At 40.4% G+C, this 19,720-nt stretch overlaps 1 protein-coding gene across 1 annotated transcript; it reads left to right on the top strand.

Moving 5' to 3' along the window:
* The first annotated feature begins 1,687 nt into the window (after positions 1-1,687).
* pall (F-box protein pallbearer) lies at positions 1,688-19,420 on the top strand. The gene is made up of 8 exons (XM_080271686.1): positions 1,688-1,792; positions 4,344-4,433; positions 7,596-7,754; positions 9,100-9,316; positions 13,312-13,463; positions 17,214-17,327; positions 18,618-18,836; positions 19,028-19,420. Exons 1-8 carry the CDS (start codon positions 1,688-1,690, stop codon positions 19,418-19,420), a joined length of 1,449 nt encoding a protein of 482 aa, XP_080127812.1.
* Positions 19,421-19,720: the final 300 nt, after the last annotated feature.

The following is a 19,720-nucleotide window of genomic DNA, read 5'->3' as shown; positions in this document are numbered from 1 at the left end:
TCAAATCCATCAGCTTCTTATTTTCTTTCCAGTTAATTCCTGCACCTGTTCTCCTTACAACCTTTTTCATAACATAATCCATAACCAAAACAAACAACAATGGCGAAAGAACTCCTCCTTGAATCACTCCTGACCTAACTTGAAATGGATCACTCAAAGAACCACCCACCATTACCTTACAGAAAGTACCTTCATGCAGGCTTCTAATAATATTTACAAACTTTTCTGGTATACCATAGAATCTCATAATTTTCAACATAGCTCCACGTGAAACACTATCAAACGCCTTTTCAAAATCCACAAAACACATACTAAGCGGCATTTTCATCTCATTAGCTTGTTGCACTAGATGCCTTACAATAAAAATCTGATCATTACAACCTCGACCCTTTCTAAATCCCGCTTGTTCTTCTCTTAAAATTTTGTCAATTACTGGCTTTATTCCGTTCAACAAGATTTTGGAAAAGGCTTTTGCAACTACAGGTGTCAAAGTTATCCCCCTCCAATTGCCACATACACTTAAATCTCCCTTTTTTGGTATTTTTATAATCACTCCATTTTTCCACTCTTCTGGAATTCCACCATTATCCCAAGCCACATTAAAAAGTTTCAAAAGCGCATTCATCAACTCGTCATTTTCCACCTTATGCATTTCAGGGAATATTCCATCCTCTCCTGGGGCCTTAAAATTCTTTAACTCCTTTATAGATTTTGCTACCTCTTCCAAAGTTATATCCCCTGTTTCTATCTGCAAATCTCTCTCGGCTGGCAAAATGTCCTCTTCAGCTGGGATTGGTCTATTTAGAACAGATTCAAAGTGCTCTTTCCACCTTCCTTTTATATCCATATCTTTAGTCATCAAATTACCATTTCTATCTCGTATTAAGCCACCAGAAAATCACATGAGGAAAAACAATTAAGTCTACTGTATAGCTGAGAGGGGGAAGGGGGACATCGTTTCTTAAATTCTTGGAGGGAATAAGCAATACTAGACACATGTGACGGTGGTTTGGAGCGTATACTGTAGGCTACCTAAGCACCAGAAGGATAAGATTCGGCGAAAATTGATATCGCATTCATAATAAATAAGTTTGTAATGGGAAACGTACACCCTCTTCCCCCGGCAGAGTTATAATTCACCATACACCACTGACGAAAACAAGACGGAACTTAAGTACAACACCCCCGCATTAAGTAAAATAAATAAAAACCCTTCAAGAGAAATTTGAATAATCTAAGCACGCGTGTTTTATGGTGCCATGCTTTGGTTTCCTAATCCTAAAGCAATGTTTGGTTGTTTTGGAGTTTTCTTTAATATTTAGCAACTGACTCATACATTGCACGTATGGCATAGTTTTTAAGTTTTTTTTTTTTTTTTTTTTTTTTGACGGGTGTTGGCTGGCGTGCTGACAGGTGCAAATTTCTAGGGAAGGTCAATCAGATAAAAAAAAAAATAGCTTTTAATAATTATATCTAAATAAGTTTCATAGTATCAAAGTATCAAATGAAAAATAAAGTTGCTCTTGTTATGAAATTTGATACGCTTTTTTCTATGCGCATTGCGCAAAGCGACGGGCATTTGTTTCATTGTTTTGATGTAGGAGGTGGAGGAGATGTGTCTGCCGTTTGTGTAATAATTACTAAGTTTTGAGACCCTGTGACACTCCGAAAGGAAACAACAGTCACGATGGAGGGAGATAAGAGACCTATAAATATTTTAGACATGCCAGAAATAGTTATAGAGAAGATCCTGAGCTACATGACCTACGAGGAACTGGCACACCTCAGAGTCGTAAGTTAACGGCATCATGATTATTCGTAATTTTTTAGCTTATAATTATATAACCAATTGTGTTTGAAATTAGGAGTCAGCGTCACAGCTTTGGTTGACTGTAGCCATAATGACAGGCCTGACGACCGCTGCATGATTTTAATGTGGTTTTTAAATGCTTGAGTTGACAGTGCGTGTTTTTTTGCGATTTAGATAACTTGGTAACATAGGCTTTTGGAAGAGGCTGCTGTGTCTGTTTCAGTGTCTGCATTGTGACTTATATTTACTGATGTAAATGGTAGCTGAGGCTGATTTGCACTGGATAATCAAAATGTAATTCCATTCCCAATCCAATTTATACCTGAAGCTTGTGACTGTAGGTTCAGTATTAGACCTTGTTCTTGGCAGACCATTGTACACTTTTACAGAATACTAATTTCCTTATGTTCAGTTTTGACTGCTTCATAGGCTACATAAGCAATATTTTTATACTCATGTCTTGTGGTTTTGGTAGTAAATTTTAAAAAGGCCTTCACAAACTTGATCATTCATTCCATTTATGGTTTTAAGTCTCAGTCGTATTCTCTTGAGTTTTCCTTTATGTTAATATTGATAGTCTTCAAAAAATATTTTCAGTCTTGACCATGTAAAGTTTCGATGTTGATTTTTTTTTTTTTTTTCCCCAAGACAACTAATTTTGTTGCACATCATTTTACATTGCCTAAAGGTTTGGTACTGTCCTATGAGCACCACATCTGATTCGTATACTTCAGGTGTAGCCTGACTATGGCTGTATGAGGACTTTGGATATCCTTATGTATGGTTATTAAAGACTTTATCACTCCAACTAAATGGCCTATTGATTTTGCTGCTAGATGTTATGTGAATTACAGAGCAAGCTATTTAGCTGTCTTTTTATGTACTGATCCATCTGTTGCCCAATGCCTTAAGCCTGTAAAGGGTGGCCATAGACGAATCACCTCCATGTTACCCGTCCTCTGCGCTTGGGCTGCCTTCCCTCCAACTCACACCTCCTTCTTTCATATAATCACCTCTCCACTCCATCCTTCTATATCGTGCTTGGTCTCATCCCCTCCTCCTGTACCTCTCTGTCTATAATTACCTCAAGGTCTTTCTGAGAATAACATAGGCTAATACAGTAAGACCTCACTGTAACAGACTAATTGGGGCCCAAGCCATTCCTAAAAAAGCAACAGCTGGACTTCCCCCTGCTATGCCGGACTTTTTCTGATAGATCAGATATTAGTCTGGATCGCACCAACGGTTTTTAAACTGTGTTCACTACCGTTGCAGTACTGTACTGTATTATACAATACCTTCACTACAATAATCAAATGATATATACAGTATAATAATACTGTACTGTACACTGATAAACTATCTATCTATCTATTGCCAGATGCCATAATCCCGTAAGGGGTGGTTATTTGTCTTTTATTTACCTTATTGTGATGAACATAGCAGAAGTGGCCAGGCAGTCCGGACTGCTTTTGGCTTAATTGGACTTTTTCCGATTTATTATAGGAATTTAGTCTGGTAGCTCCTTGATTTCGATAAAAGCGAATTCCGGTCTATTGAAGTCCTTTATATGGAAGTTTTACTCTACCTGTATATTCTTCTGAACATTTGTCTTTCCTCTTCTTATATAGTGGGTACATGTATTTATATGGATGAAATTTCAGCTTCCATATTATCTGCCCATTGCTTCATGTCATTTATGGTACTGGTATGTCCTTTTGTGTTGCGCTGGTGCCTTCAGGTACAGATATTTGAATGAATTATTTTTTGTCATCATCATAGCAGGAAATACAACCATGCTTAAATATATCTGGCAGATCATACATAAAATAACAAATAATTACCAGTACTATGAACAGGGGTGATTTTGGACTCTGTGGATTGGGGCTTTTTTATTTTATTTTTTTCAGTAAAACAGTACCGGTAGTAGAGGGGTGGCTACCATTGACCATGGGGGGTATTACCATGCAAGTGAAATGTGACTCTAGGCTTAATAATTAGCGACAGTCATCTCTCTTAAGTAAAGTACAGTCATTTGGTGATATGGTATTTCTTCTGAGTGTCTATACGCAGAGTCAAAGTTGAGACTCACATTGTTGCAAATCTTATGACACAACTAATATTTCTCTTGTCTCAACAGCTTCCAGCAACTATTTGGAAGTAATAAGCTGGTTCTGGCACTTGGTTTAGCTTCCAGTCCATAAAAAACCTCAACTGTATCATGGCCAACCCCAATATGGGAATTTAACAGGAACCATGGGTGCATTTTTATGTTATGTAGTCTTGTTGAGACTGCCACATGGCCCATAATGTTTTCATCTTGCCGTGGCTTTAACTATGTCTGCTTTGTGTTTTTTTTTTTTTTTTTAATAGAGTATTTCTTGTTTTATCATCTTTATCCCTTTTCTTAACTTTTGGGCCCTACCTCACCCCATCTCTGGGTGGGAAGAAGAGGTCAGGGTGATGATGATGATGATGATGATGATGATGAGGAGGAGGAGGAGCTATACTGAATAATCTCCTTGTTTTTCAGGTATGCAGAAGATTTAATCAGATCAACCAGATGCTTCTTAACAAAGGCTTCCGAAAGGTGGAGAGGTACCAGGCCAAGTGCTTGAGAGAAGTAAGTACGGTAATTTGGAACCTGATAGTCATGTACAGTAAGCAAAATAAATAAAGTATTGGTATATTTTCCTAAGGTGAAAAATTTAAGGAAAAGCCTAACCTTATGGATGACACACAGTAACTTCACAAATAAAAATACCGGTAAGACTTATAACGTGAAGCAGTGCTCCTTTGTGATGTAGGTTAAGATACGAAGGGTGCCAAACCATTAATGTCTGTACAGAAAAAAAAAAAGTTAAATGTACACTTATGTTTCCATGGAAGGCAGGAGGCTAGGTAGTGAAGTGAAAGAATCAGGACTTCTGGATTTGTTAAAAGCTGTTGAATATCATGGATGTAAGACGTATCTGGTACAGTACAAACTCTATAATGTAAAAATCCAGTATCCAAGAACCCCCACTTTCCAGATATTTTTTTTATGTGATTGAGGATGTTGATGTCACCAGTTGTCACCAGTCAGTTCATATTTCAAGTCAGACTTCCTTCCTTCCTTCCTCTTTTGTCCTTCTTTCCTTCTTTTTCTTTCCTCTTCCTTCTGTCTACAAGTGACTCTACACTGAGTGACAAGCCAAATGATTTCCTGTACACCAGGAAACCATTTACTATGCTGGGTGGTAATCATATACAGTATATAACTAGGCTATGGCACCTGGTGGTTTAGTAGGTAATTAAGGCACTCCAGCTGGATTGAGCCTGTGTAGGTTTATATCCAAGGGGTGTTTGGGGTTTATTGCTCACGTAATGCCACTCAGGGATGAGTGACGCTGGGCACTTTCATCTTAAATGTCAGGACCAACTTGCCTAGCCCTGGGCTCTTACACTTCTCATGGGGCAACACAGGATTAGATGATGAATGTATTTTGCGTATAAGAACAGAGAGTAATATACTGTACTACCCTAAAACAAAATACTTCACTATGTTTACTGTTAATGGTAGTGTAATATGTTTACCCAGTGTCACCACATTTTGTTATGATTCTACATTCCAAAATTTTCCATCTTCAGTCAGGTCTTTGGGCATCACCCTTTCCAGTGTGAGAGCATGAATGTTTATAAGTACTGTACTGTAGAAATACTGTACATGTACATGCAGTGTACTGTATGACAAACCCTTGACATAATGGACTTTTTTTGGGAAGAGGTTGACATTATACTGTATCTGGTCCTTCATAATATCAGATGTTTGGGAGGGGGGGGGTAGTTATAACAAACCCAGGTTTGGTATACACAGCACTGTAATAAATTCTGTTTGGTGGATACCCAACAGGACAAGTGTTCACACTACAGTGTTTCAGTACCGGGTATTCTGTGGGTTTATACAGTACTTTGGTAGTGTATTAAGAACATTAAATGTTTTCAGTCAGTAATGTACTACAGAACACAGGAGAGAGTAAAAAATAGTACTGTATTTCTTTACCTTGTTGTTCAGTCAGTTGCTGTGTCACCCCACTAAATTAACCCTTTGTTTGGTTAATGATGAGGTTCACTGGATAGGGTCAGGATGTTTGATGTATCCAAACTTGTGATTGATGTGGTGGTTCTGTGTAGTGAGAGTGTACTGCTGTCTTCCAGTGCTAGATTCTGTAAGGTTGGAGAACAACAAAATTGCAAAAATTTAACATTTTTGGTTATTGTAGGGGAGGAAGGGGGTTGTGATAGTCATTGTATATTGGAAAGATATTTATGTGTGTGTGAAAGAAGTAAATGATCTTGTGAGAAATATGAATGTCCGTTGTACTGTATATAGTGCTCTGAAAGCAAAAGATTACTTGAAGTGTAAACGTATAAGGGTGATGGTGGGAAAAGGTGTGTGGTGAGAGGGGAAGAAAATCAACAAATGCAGGTGTATAAACAGTTGGAAGGGATATTCTGAAAGATTGATGAATTGAGAATGAGAATAGAGTTGGTGGTTAACATGGTTGGTTTTGATGGTGGTGATGTATTTGTGGTTCAAGGCTCATCTTGGGTTTGCAGACAGGAAGAGGTATTGAAGGCCAAGGAGGTGGATGGATGTGGTAAATGTATGTTTGAAAAAGTGAGGCAGGGAAGGCCAAGAAGGTGAATGGATGTGGTAAATTTGTGTATGAGAAAGTGAGGTATGGAAATTTATGAAACTGGGGAAATAGCAACAGAGGATTCAGTTGCTTAGATGAAGTATGTATGGAGAAGCCTGTGACAAAAGGATTGGGAACTTAATGGACACTGGAATGACTGTCTACCACTCGTATGTGAAATTCATCTGTAAAGAAGTTAAAGATAAATAGCTACGTGTAAAAGACTTACACTTGTGAGATGAAACTAGGATACCAGGGGCTTGGATTATGTGTGAGTGTGACCCATTTCACTGGGGAAGTTGTTGATACAGTTTTTTTCCCACTTTTTATTCTTTTTCTTTCCCTGTATCTGGGTCTCACCTCACACCTTCTTTGAATGGGAAAAATAGATCCAGCTAATGATGTTGGTGTTAAGTATGTAGCTGTAGAAAAGCATATGACAAGGGTTTGGTAGCCCATTACTAACTTGATAGTCAGCAAATTGACCAACAAGTGAAGCACATCTATAAAGAAAAAAAAATTATGCCGATAGTTATTATTAGGCTGAGACAGAAAATGAAGGCCTGAATGAGTGATTTTATGGCCTGTTTTTATCAGGCATGCTGCATATAATTGTCCCACTGTTATTCTTTCTTTTTCCCTGGTTTTGAATCCTATTTCACCACTTCTTTTGTGTGGGAAGAAGGGTTGGTGATAATCATGATATGATTTTGGTATTATTCTTTACTGTATGGCATGTGTAAGGAATTAGGAAGGCTATTAAAGGTGTGTGCTTACTCAGTCTGAAATATATGGAAAGTGAAATTAAACAATGTGAACAAATGCTAACTTGGGCAAGCACTTTGTTGAAAGGATAATTTTCCCAGAGTAGCAAATATCTTTTCACATCATTCCCCATGTGACTACAGAAATTGTTGTATAGACTTATGGTCATTAGTTCCAGAATGTTGCTGTGTGGATTGATCAAGTCATAGGCAGCTGTATTTGATTGAGAGTTACATGTGTGTGTTAATAGTTGCTTTGATTTGGCTTTTGTTAATACTCATGAATGCATTAATAATCATGGCTGTTTCTCTCCTCACATTATTTGTGTTTTAATGTTTTAGGTAAAGAGTCAGCTGCCACGACGAGAGTCTGAGCGGAGGAACCACCCACTCTTCCGGCACTGTGATATACTGACTGCCATTGAAACCCGACTTTCACTCCTCAACATGACCTTTATCAAGTATGTCGACTGCCAGATGTGCTGCTTCATCCCCGGCAAGGTTAGTGTTTACCACAGTTGTTGCATTTAGGGTCATATGTGAGGAGGTTTTGTAGCTGTTCATGCTGGATGATTTATTCAGTTCATCACACGTCAGTATCCTTCTGTATGGTATTGATATCGGCCATGTCAGTATATATTAAAACCATATAAACATTATATAAGAGAATATTTAAGTTGTAATATTCAAAATAAATCACCCAGGGAGAGGTTCTGTAAAGCCTTCAATACCACCTGCAACAACAACCTTTACCTGTATTTCAGCAGTATAGCACAGTATTAGGGATTGCTTGTGGTCAGGTACGGTAGTTAGGGATGTGATATGCTGTCTGAAAGGATGCAAGTTCAATCCCCATTTGGAGCAGGGAACAGTTTGAATATTTGAATTTCATTAAAGTGGACTTTACCAACATCCACATGGCCCATCATCGTGGTATAAAGATAGCCTAGCTAATACATTCACACAAGTCTTTAATGAGAACCCTACTCTATATTCAGTATGGAAGATGCATGTTAGTGTCAGAGTGATGATATGTGAAGGTGTGGAACATGCAGGAATATTGCCAGGCCTTAGGGAATGGACTGTTAAACCTGTTAAAAAAAAAAAAAAAATGGCTTGGTGACTATGCTGTGGATCCAAAACATGTATTAATCCAGGTGAGTAGACTTGGGTTAAGTTACACCCTATGGGAGAGCCTATGATAGCTATTAACACATTTTTCCTAAATAGATATTTGTTTAGGGGTGATTTGGCAGCCAGTTCATCAGTAGTGATTCATTCTGAAGTTTCTGATGATTCATGGAACATACCAAGTAACCAGGCTGTGTTATGGATATATATGCTGTTGTTCTTCATGCCCTTACATTATATGAGTCTTGAAATAAATCTGCTGTATATATTATGAATTACTTGCAAACGAATGGTTCTTGAATTTGGCTCTTTGTTATCCTTTTTTTTTTTTTCCCCCAAGAGGGAACAATTTTGTGAGCTTCTGGCCTTTGAGTCCTTCTTCCTTGCATAAAAAAAAAAAAAAAAAAATGCAAACTAGGAATAATGTATTGTGTATATAAGCAAATATTGCAGAAAATGATAGTCAGACTGGTTTTAGTTGGTCATCACAAAGAGGCCGCCAAAGTTGGGAAATATTTTTGTCTCCCATGTCCCCACCCCCCCACAGCTTCAAGATCTCTTAAAAGATATGAGTCTTTGGTAGCTAGTTTTGTGTACTTTTATTTATGTCTTTGTATAAAGGTTACAGAAACTGTTTGGTAGGAGCTTTTATTTGTTTATATTTTTTAATGAAGGGTGGAGGAATTGTTGTAACTCCGATTCTTTCACAACACAGGTTATTGATGAGATCTACCGCGTGCTGCGCTTCATCCAGAACAACAAAACACTACCCCGGGCGTATGAGATTCTTACTGAGTTGCGAGACATCTCCAGCATGGCCATGGAACACTTTGAGGAGAAGATCATTCGCACGCTGAAGCCAACTGCCCTGACCCCTGCTTCACCACGCTTCTCACTGCCCCCGTCCCTGTCATCACTGTCCCCGCATTCCTGTGAGTTGGTTGTTATAGCTATGACAGAAAGTTCTTGTTATAAATCCCCTTCTTAATCTCTTTTTTGCTCTTAATTCCTTAGAATGGACTTAGAAGGAAAAAAAAATTGCTGTCTTGGCAATTTCCCATTTTCATTAGTAGTTGTGGTAGTAGGTGGTGGCAGCCATCATCCACATTCTTGCTGCCTACGTCTTCCTTCACCTATTCTTTTTCTGTGTCTGCCCTCCTCTCTTCCCATTTTTTCCATCCTTTGCATCACTTTTTTTTTTTTTTTTTTTCTCCCACTTCGGTTGGCTGTACACTGAGCAACAAGCCTAATGTGTTCCCATAACCCAGGAAACCATATCAAATCAAGGTTCATGTATCAGGTTGAAGATTACTTTGTGCCTGTTAATGATAAGGGGTGTTGAAGATGCTGACATGTTTTGGGATCAACTACTGTATACTCTTTTCACTTTAACTAGGCATAAAATTGCTACCGATATTTCTTTATCTTGAATGCTGTGCCGTAACAAGAAAATATTTAACTAGAATATAGTCCTTGTAAAAGTGCTGTGGACATGATGCAGGGCCATAATATTGTGTTTTTCTAAATGAGTTTTGGAAAATAGGCGCCAAAGGATGGAAATTGGTGCCAAGTTAAAGTGAATGTCCTACAGATTACTTGATAGGACAAAGACTGAAGAGTTAAATACCTGTAGTATGTGATGGGAGACGTGAATTACAGGTACAGTTGGCCACACGTGAACCTGGTACAGTGTGTGTGTGAAGTGGAGGTCTGGCTACGGTTTCCAGCGTTCATGCATCACGGTTACTTGGCTATTTCAGCACGTATTTAACACCTCCGTTTATTCATATCAGTGCCGCCAACAAACGTGATTAGGTTAAGTGTGTCAAATGCTAGACCTCTGCTACACAATGATGTTGTCCCAGGTTCATATGATGCCAACTGTACATGCACTCTCTCTCTCCCCATCTTCGTACTTATCTACATTTTCTCCCCATGATCATAATTATATGTCTATCTATCTATCTATAGCCCGACGCCCTAATCCCGCAAAGGGTGGCCGCAGACAAAACGCCTCCAAGTCACTCTGTCACCCACCATTTGACTCCCCTCCCCCCAACTCACCCCCCCCCTCCCTCATATACCTCTCAACTCCATCCCTCCACCTCATCCTCGGTCTGCCTCTCCCTCTCCCTCCCTCCACCTCACCTGCATACACCCTCTTAGTCAGTCTTTCATTCTCCATTCTCTCCACATGTCCAAACCACCTCAGTGTATTTCTCCTAATCTTTTCAACCACATCCACATCTACCCCACAACGTTCCTTCACTTCTTCATTCGTCAACCTGTCCCTCCACGTCACTCCACATGCTCCTCTCAAGTAACTCATTTCCACTGCTCTCACTCTTGACTTGTTCCCCTCTTGCAAGGTCCACGCCTCGCTTCCATACGTCAGGGTAGGGATCACAATACCATCATGCAGTGACTTCTTAACTTCCATACTCACCTCCCTATTTCTCATCACTGCTTTCAGTGTACCAACAACCTTTCTTCCCTGCTGTACCCTTTTCATCCCCCAAAGTTCCATCCTTATTCATCACACTACCCAAGTACTTGAATGCACTCATATTCTCCATATCCTCACCATCCAATCTCACTGCACACTCTGTGACTTCATTCCTCTCAAACACCATAACTTTACTTTTGTTTACATTAACTTTCAGCTTCCTCCTCCTACACACTGTCCCAAATTCATTCACCAAACCTTGCAACTCCCATTCATCTTCACTCAACAATACTGTATCATCAGCAAACAGCAACACCGGAAGCTTCCAAATCTCACCCTCATTCATTAGGGCCACCCCCACATCCACTGCCCTACCTTGCACCTCCTTTACAACCCCATCCATATATATATTAAACATCCATGGAGACATCACACACCCCTGTTTCAGTCCCACATTGAGATGAAAGAACTCACTCAGCTCACCATCTACTCGCACCGTAGCCCTAGCTCCCTCGTACATACTCTTCACAGCACTCAACAATTTCCCCTCCACTCCATATATTCTCAATACCTTCCACATACCTTGCCTATCTATTCTGTCATAAGCTTTCTCCAAGTCCATGAAGGCAGCATACACTTTCCTTCCCTTCTCTAGATACTTCTCCACTAAACATCTTAGAACAAATATCTGATCTACACACCCTTTTCCCTTCCTAAATCCCCCTTGTTCTTCTCCAACTAGCTCCTCTGTCATATGCCTAACCCTATCAATGAGTATTCTACCATATATTTTACCAGTCACACTATCTATCTATCTATTGCCAGACGCCTCAATCCCGTTTGGAGTGGCCACAAACAAATCGCCTCCAAGTCGCCCTGTCCCCCGCCATTTCACTGCCCTGCTCCCAACTCACACCCCCCTCTCTCATATACCTCTCCACCCCATCCCTCCATCTCATCCTCGGCCTCCCCCTCCCTCTTCCCCCCTCCACCTTACTCACATACACTCTCTTCGTCAGTCTTTCGCCCTCCATCCTCTCCACATGGCCAAACCACCTCAGTGTGTTCCTCATAACGCTTCCTATCACATCCACATCCACACCACAACGCTCACACTAAGAAGGCAAATACCCCTATGGTTACCACATACTTCTCTCTCCCCTTTTCCTTTGTATAGAGGAACAATTATACCTGATTTCCAGTCCTCTGGAACCCTTCCCTCTTCCCAAGCCAATCTACACAACTTCCATATCCACTCCACAACAATCTCACCCCCATACCTAAGCATTTCACCACACACTCCATCAATACCTGGGGCCTTTCCCAGCTTAATATTCTTCATCGCTTCCACTACTTCCGACCTACTGATCTCTTCCTCCCTCCTCTCATCTCTTCTTCTCCCAGCCATTCCCCAACCACTTATACTCACACTGTTCTCACTCTCTACATTCAACAAATCCTCAAAGTGCTCCTTCCATCTCCTCAATTTCTATCTCTTCTCCACCAACAATCTATTATTCCTATCTTTCACTCCCCTACTATTTCCCCTTTCACACTGCCTTACTTTCTTTACCTCCTTCCAAAACAATTTCTTACTCTCCCTCCATTTCACACTCAGATTCCTCCCAAACTCTTCATCCACTTTCTTCTTACTCTCCTTCACCAGTCTCTTAACCTCCCTTCTCCTGCTCACATATACCTCTCTCTTCTCTCTCTCATCTTCTCCCCTACCTCTACTCGCCAACCATTCACCATATGCCTTCTTCTTTTGTTCCACAGCTCGTTTCACCTCATCATTCCACCATGCTGTCCCTTGCACACCCTTGCATCTCCTCCTCACTCCACAAACCGCCTCACACGCTGCGCTTATCTCTTCCGTGAATATCTTACATACGTCTTCCACCCCTTCCATCTGCTCTAGCTCATACCTTCCCAATCTTTCTTCCACTATGCTCTTACTCTTTGTAATTATCTGCATTTTCCCCATCTTAATAATTATATGTACTCTCTCCCCATCTTCGTATTTATATCCACTCTCTCCTCATCTTGGTAATTATATGCCTTGTACTCTCTCCTCATCTTTGTAATTACATGCACTCTTTCCCCATCTTTGTAATTATCTTCACATGCTCCCCATCTTTGTAATTAGGTGCACTCTCTCTCCATCTTTGTAATTATATCCACTCTCTCCCCATCTTTGTAATTATCTTCACTCTCTCCCCCTCTTTGTAATTATCTTCACTCTCTTCCCATCTTTAATTAAATACACCCTCTCCCCATCTTGGTTATTTCATGCATTCTCTCCCCATCTTTGTAATTATATCCCTTCTCTCTCCATTTTTGTAATTACATGCACTCTCTCTCCATCTTTGTAATTATCTTCACTCTCTCCTCTTTTTCGTAATTATCTTCACTTTCCTCATCTTCGTAATTATCTTCACTCTCTCCTCATCTTCATTTTATCCTCACTCTTCCCCACAGCTCCAGGAACCAGCAGCTCCAGTTCCCCCCTCAACAAGTCCGTCACCTCGTCTCACTCTGCTGAAGACATTCCTAACCTGATAGCGGCCAACAGATATTACAGGAGTTGTGTCAGTGTCCTCAAGAAAGAAGTAGCGGATCTGAAATCAAAGGTAATTAATGTGATTCTGTCCTTTTTATGCCATGGAGCCTTCATTGGCATCATCATTGTTGGCACTGTTGTCATTATCATCATCATCATCATCATCAAAATAATCATCATTATTAGCATTGTTGTCATCATCATCATATCATCATCATCATCACTGTAGTTATAATCATCATCGTCATCATTGGCGTCTTTGTTGCCATTGTTGTCGTCAACATCATCATCATCATATTGTCATCATCACTATAGTTATAATCATTGTCATCATTGGCGTCGTCGTTGCCATTGTTGTCTTCATCATCATCGTCATCATCATCATCATCATGACCTATTTTTCTCCACTTGAGGATGAAGTTAGGCAGGATCCAGAAAACATGCAAGAAAATGTATAAAATTATGAGAAATATCAACAGAATACCCAGTGAAATTGTCAGTTCTGTCTCTTTCTCTTCTTCACATCTCAGAATGGGGTGACATTAAGATCCAGAATACAAGGAAAGAGAAATACGAAAGTGGGAAAAAAGAAAAATGTGAACAGCCTGCCTAGTGAATATTTTCTCTCTTGTTTTTTGCATTGTAGCTCACCTCTTTCACAGGTAGGAAAAAAGGTCAGGATGATTGACTTTACAGCAAAGAAGGCAAAGAAGGATATGGATTATCTTACATAATTTATCATCATCATCATCACAGTATCCAACACCTTGCTCCCTCCTGGGAACCTCTGAACAGAGGATGGCTTTGACAAAACTGCCTCTGAGCCATTTCCTCCCAACATTCCTCTCTCTTTCTCTTTCAAACACTCCTCCACCTCTTCCTTCCCTCCCACCAGTGTACAGCTCAACTTTGTTTCTTCTTTCATACCACATTAGGTGTGCCTCTCCTAATATTACCCATGATCTCACTTTCACAAATTTTTTTGGCATCCTGTCTATGTGTATTCTTTGTGTACTTCCTTACCATTTCATTCTGTTCCTTTTTATCCACTTTGTAATTTCACATCTCACACCTGTTGTTTTTCTTCCAGTTCACAGCACTCTTAAATTCCACTTTCATACACCAGGGCTACTCAATTATTCTAGAAGTACCGGTAGGTCTAATTTATGAAACTCAGATTAACAGAAGGGCCATACATTATTTTATCTCAGTGTTTTCCCTGTATAAATGCATATACACAGAAAGAAGCAAGAAATTCGTATATTATTTGCAAATACATTTTCCGCTAAATCATCATCATCATCATCATGCGGACCTCTTTTCCCACCCTAGGGCAGGGTGAGGAGTAGCAACGTCCAGACAGCCAAAGTTTGCCCAGTTCAGTAGTCCACGCTTCCATTCACTCATCATTCTAGCCCACGGAATCTTGTCTCCATCAGATAGGCAGAAAAATTTCACCACGTTCTGTAGCTTCACATATACAGTACCTATCTGATAGGGTCAGTCCGAACACTGTCACGTTAAAAAGGGGTGCCAAGTCCCTGGTCATGTGTTTCTTTGCACAGAATTCATCCAGCCAGCTCGGTCTCTTGTCAGTCCCTCAGCCTCATCAACTTCCAAACCTCTCTTCCTCACACACTCATCTATCATATCCTCCACCTTTTCTTTGGCCTTCCTTGCCTCCTCTCTCCTTCAGATTTGCTCAGATGTAGCATTTTTACCACTCTGTTGTCATCCATTCCCTCCATATGACCTCTTTTCAATTCTGGTGTCCACATACTTCCTCATTCTGCATCTTTCACCAATTACATAATTCTGTATCCTGTCCACTCTCAGTACTCCATGTACATTCCTCAGCAGTCCCATTTCCACTGCTCTTACTCTTGACTTTTCATTTTCATGCCACACCATAGTCTCACATACGTATGTTAAAACTGGCACTAACACTCCATGTAAGCCTCATGCAGCTGCAACACTCAAGCCTGTTTCTTATCAAGGCCTTCATTGCACCAGCTACTTTTCTTCCTTGTGTCACTCTACTTTCCACTTCTTTTTCACATATTCCTCTCTTTTCTGTCACTGTACCCAGGTATTTAAACTTTCTCACCAATTCCAGTCTCTCTTCATTCACTGTAACATCACACTGGGTCACCTTCTCTCTCAGTAACCATCACTTTACTCTTTTTTACATTTACTCTCATGGCACGATGCTCACAGACATCAACAAAACTCTGCACTAGTCTACCAAGTTCTTGTCCGGTACAGTATTTGCAAGTAGCACTGCATCATCAGCATACAACAAATTTGAGATATTCCATCCATCACCATTCATTAACAATGCCATCCCTCTCTCCATTACTCATATTCTTACTTCTCTCATCACCCCATCCATGTATATATATATTGAACAACCATGGGGACATCACACAACCTTTTCGCACGTCCACATTGATCATGAACCATTCGCTTAGATGCCCATTTACCCATACACATGCCTCACTACAGTCATAAAAACTCTTGACGGCACCTGGTAGCTAACCCTCTACACCGTACATACACAAAGTCCACCACAATCCTTCTCTGTCTACTTTGTTGTATGCTTTATCCAGATCCATAAATGCCGCTGAATACAGTACATAAATAAAAAGACAAGTGCAAAACTTTCTGTTTTATTCTTGTTTACTTATTTTCATTCTTCTGAGTCCGCCAAAGGGCCAAACAAAAGCAACGCAAGAGCCTCATTTGGCCTGCGGGCCGCCAGTTAATTGGTTCTAGCGTACACCAACCATCCTTATGCTTCAGCTGTTCTAAGAAAGGCATTTTCCGTAGCTTGCAACCTAGAAGGCTCCCCATCACTCATTGCCTAGCTGTTGTTCCCATATGAAAGCATCTGCAGGAATTTAATGCATTGTATTAAGGCTAATTTCTTGTTGTTTTGTTCACCATAGATATACTAACAGTGAAGAGAAATTCAAGTTCTTTTGCTTACTGTAAGCTGTGGATACAGGTGTGTACAGTATTTTATTTAAGCTAACACAGTATGATTATGTGTGTATTTAATTCCTTCAGTTTGATGACTCTGTGGTGTGTTTATATTTGCTACCCCCAAAAAAAAAGATTTTCTTGAACTTTGGGCGAACATTTTGTAGTGAAGAGCTTTAGAAATTGTGTTCATTAACCCTTTCAGCATGATGATATCTTTTGTAATTTTGCTACCATTTGTGTTTTATTGAACGTACATGAAACTTCTTGTAGGGAGGGGGTTCATTCTGTACTGTGTTGATACAGTAATTCTGCCTTACATATACCCCCTGCTGCCATAAATATCTTTCATTTTGTTACTGGTATCACTTGACTTGTAAGCTTTATGGAGATTTTCACAGTGGAGGAGTTTAATGGAGAATTTTTTTTTTTTTTTTTACCCATTGAGAGTGTTCTTGAGTTAAATCTTCTGGAAGTAGGAAAAAAATATATAGTGTCATATGGTGCCACTTCCATGTGTATGGCAATAAGTAAGTGTCAGTAAAATTACAGTGCAGTAAACTTGTACATAAAATCAGTCCCACAGTTCAGCAAGTCCTCATTATGTTACTTTTTAAATTTTATTTTTCTTCTTAATTCCTTACTAAGTTATACTGTATTGGTCTTCATAGATACCTGAGGAGCTGATCTCCCAGTTCCATTGTCTGTGTTTACCTCATCAGACATAGAGGCTAAATTGTGGTATTTTGAAACACAATCTGATACATAATAAGAACACACTGTACTAGAGTTGCCTCAGTGATGAGAAGGTTAATAAATGGAATGCCGTATGATGCAGATGAATGAGATGCGGCGCAAGATGAGCGAACAGGAACGAGTGGCCCTGGAGCAGAACCGCATCCTGTCTGAGCAGACCATGAAACTCACAAGCCAAGAAGGCAAGCTTAATGAGGTCAGTGGGTGCATAAGAGACTGACTTTGTTGAATATGTTTATGTGAAGCAACAGAATGTGGTGAAAGTTTGTGGCATATATCAGATAGAGCCAGGATTCCAGGGGCTTGAATGATGAGTGAATGGAAGCATGGCCCATTGGATTGGGCAAACTTGGGCTGTCTAGATGTTGCTACTCCTCATCCCATCTTAAGGTGGGAAAGGAGGTCCGGATGATGATAATTATGATTATGATGATGATGATAAGAGATGTAGTGGTATTAGAGTCAGGCAATGAAGTAATAATGATTTTGTGTGTGTGGTGTATCGAGAAAGCATGTGGAGATGCACAGGCGTGAAAAGATTGATCTTGCTGGCGAGTCTCTTGAATGTGTAGAGGAAAGGGGACATGTTATGTGCTGAAGGTGGGGCTGGAGCTAGCTCCTTGGTGAGGATAAGGAGTGGTTGGAGGAAGTTCAGGGAGCTGTTGCCTCTCCTGACATTGAGAGGGCCCTCCCTCTGTGCTGAGGGATCCTTGTATGTGACATTTGTGAAGAGTGCAATGGTGTATGGTAGTAAGACCTGGGTAGTAAAGGAAGAAGATATTTGTTGGCTCAAACGTGCAGACATGACAGTAATTAGATGGATGTGTATTGCTTCCCACAATGCAAGGCCGGGGGTGGGGGGGGAGCAGAGGACCTGGGATGAGGTCAGAGTGTGACTTCAGGTGTAAGGGACTGAATAGAGAGGTTGCCAGAGATGAGCAGCATGGAGAGCTGCCATTAGATGACCAAGGCTGATGCGTGTAAACATGTTGTAGTCTTTAGAAACCTTATGAACGATACACTTTGTTTTATATTTTGATTGTATTTCTTTCTTACAGGTATTTGTGATTGTTGCCCTGGTGATGTAGGATTGAGGAGTCAATAATGCAGAAATCCCTAATTTTTCATACTTTATGGCAGTGTTTAGAAACTCATATTTTTTCCCATTTTTCAGGTCTTTTGCAAATATTTACAGTACACAGTATAATTTGTGATATAAATATACTGCCATATTAGGTTCCCCATATTTTTAAAATATCAGTTAACCCCATCAGCCAAGGGATGTCATTTCTGATTTATTCTTGCTATAGAAAAGTGATACGTGTGCAACATACAGTAAGTTGAAAGTAGAGTTGCACATGGAAGGAAAATGGTTGGTGCTACAAAAGCCTTAATATGAAAGTTCTGAGTGTGGTGGCTGCAAGTGTTTTTGTTTTGTCAGTTAAAATTAGACTGGACTTTTCTATAAACAAGGTCTATTTTACAGGTGAATCGTAAACTTCTGGAGTATGACCAGCGCTTCAGTGAGCTTATAGTGGATGTTGGGCGGGTGAGGGAAGAGCACGGAGGTGGTGGCAGCAGCAGCAGCAGCGCCAGTGTGGCAGGCAGCAGCTGGAAGAGGGATGACTCCGCTAACTCATTCTTTGTCTCACACAGTCTCTCTGCTCCTTCTTTAGGATCCACTGTTTTTGTACCAGCTAATATGGTCAGTGTTTGAGACAGGTTTTAGTACAGACAGGTTTATCATATCACATGTCATTATGCCGATATGCCTGCTTATAAAGTATTCAGCATACCGGTATGTTAGTCTTATTGCCATAGTTAACAGTGAGATAAGTTATGATTAAATTTTCCTTGTTTGCACTGTTAAAGCAAAGTTGTTCTTGCATGGCACAGATGCAGCCGAACTTGGTTGGGGTGAACCTTTCAGCAGCGCCTTTGGCTTCCACGGCATACCTGCCAGCCTCACCCCTGGCTGGCTACCCTTCAGCAGGCCTGGCTCTCAGCATGTCCCCGGCACCAGACCCCTCTAGCCTTTCCTCCTCTGTCATGAACACTGGCAGCATCAGCCCAGGGTTGGTGCCAAGTCATTGCTCACAAGGCAGCTTGTCCCAGTGTTCCAGCCCAGCACTTGACACTGCCACCACATCACAGTCATCTGAGCCATCCTCACCTGCCACAGTCTCCCGTCATGATGCTTCTAAGGTGCACAAGAAACACAGGAAGAGGAAACTGTCTGGTGAGGAAGGCAGTGAACATACACCTAATTCTAAGTGGATTAAGTCTTGAAGGTCAGTAGCCATTAGTACTGTATATGATGCTCTTTCAATAAGAATGTTATGTCAGTATTTGGAGAAACCAGCTGCAGCACGTGCAACTAACTATTGTAAACTTTATTGTGTAGTTCTCAAGATCATGTAATATTTAATGGATCGGTTTTTAGCAGCATTGTTGGTCTATATGTCAGTGCAGTCATACATGTGGCATTACATAATTTAGAAATACATATACCGTATTAATGATCCATAGCCAGAGTGTTTTCATCAAAGGGAACTGGGCCATGTCCATAACTTGAATACTATGTTTGCA

Source organism: Coenobita brevimanus, chromosome 5 (genome assembly GCF_032717465.1).
Source record: "Coenobita brevimanus isolate Jiangsu-jjx chromosome 5, ASM3271746v2, whole genome shotgun sequence".
Taxonomy (NCBI): Eukaryota; Metazoa; Arthropoda; class Malacostraca; order Decapoda; family Coenobitidae; genus Coenobita; species Coenobita brevimanus.
Note: the sequence above shows the minus strand (reverse complement) of the source record. Positions and strands in the feature narration are given on the sequence as shown.

Excerpts from the sequence above, each read along its gene's own strand:
- pall (XM_080271686.1), top strand. The coding sequence starts at position 1,688 with ATGGAGGGAGATAAGAGACCTATAAATATTTTAGACATGCCAGAAATA. Across the intron at positions 4,434-7,595 it reads AGGCCAAGTGCTTGAGAGAA|GTAAAGAGTCAGCTGCCACG; the intron begins GTAAGTACGGTA and ends TTAATGTTTTAG. Across the intron at positions 18,837-19,027 it reads TTTTTGTACCAGCTAATATG|ATGCAGCCGAACTTGGTTGG; the intron begins GTCAGTGTTTGA and ends TGCATGGCACAG.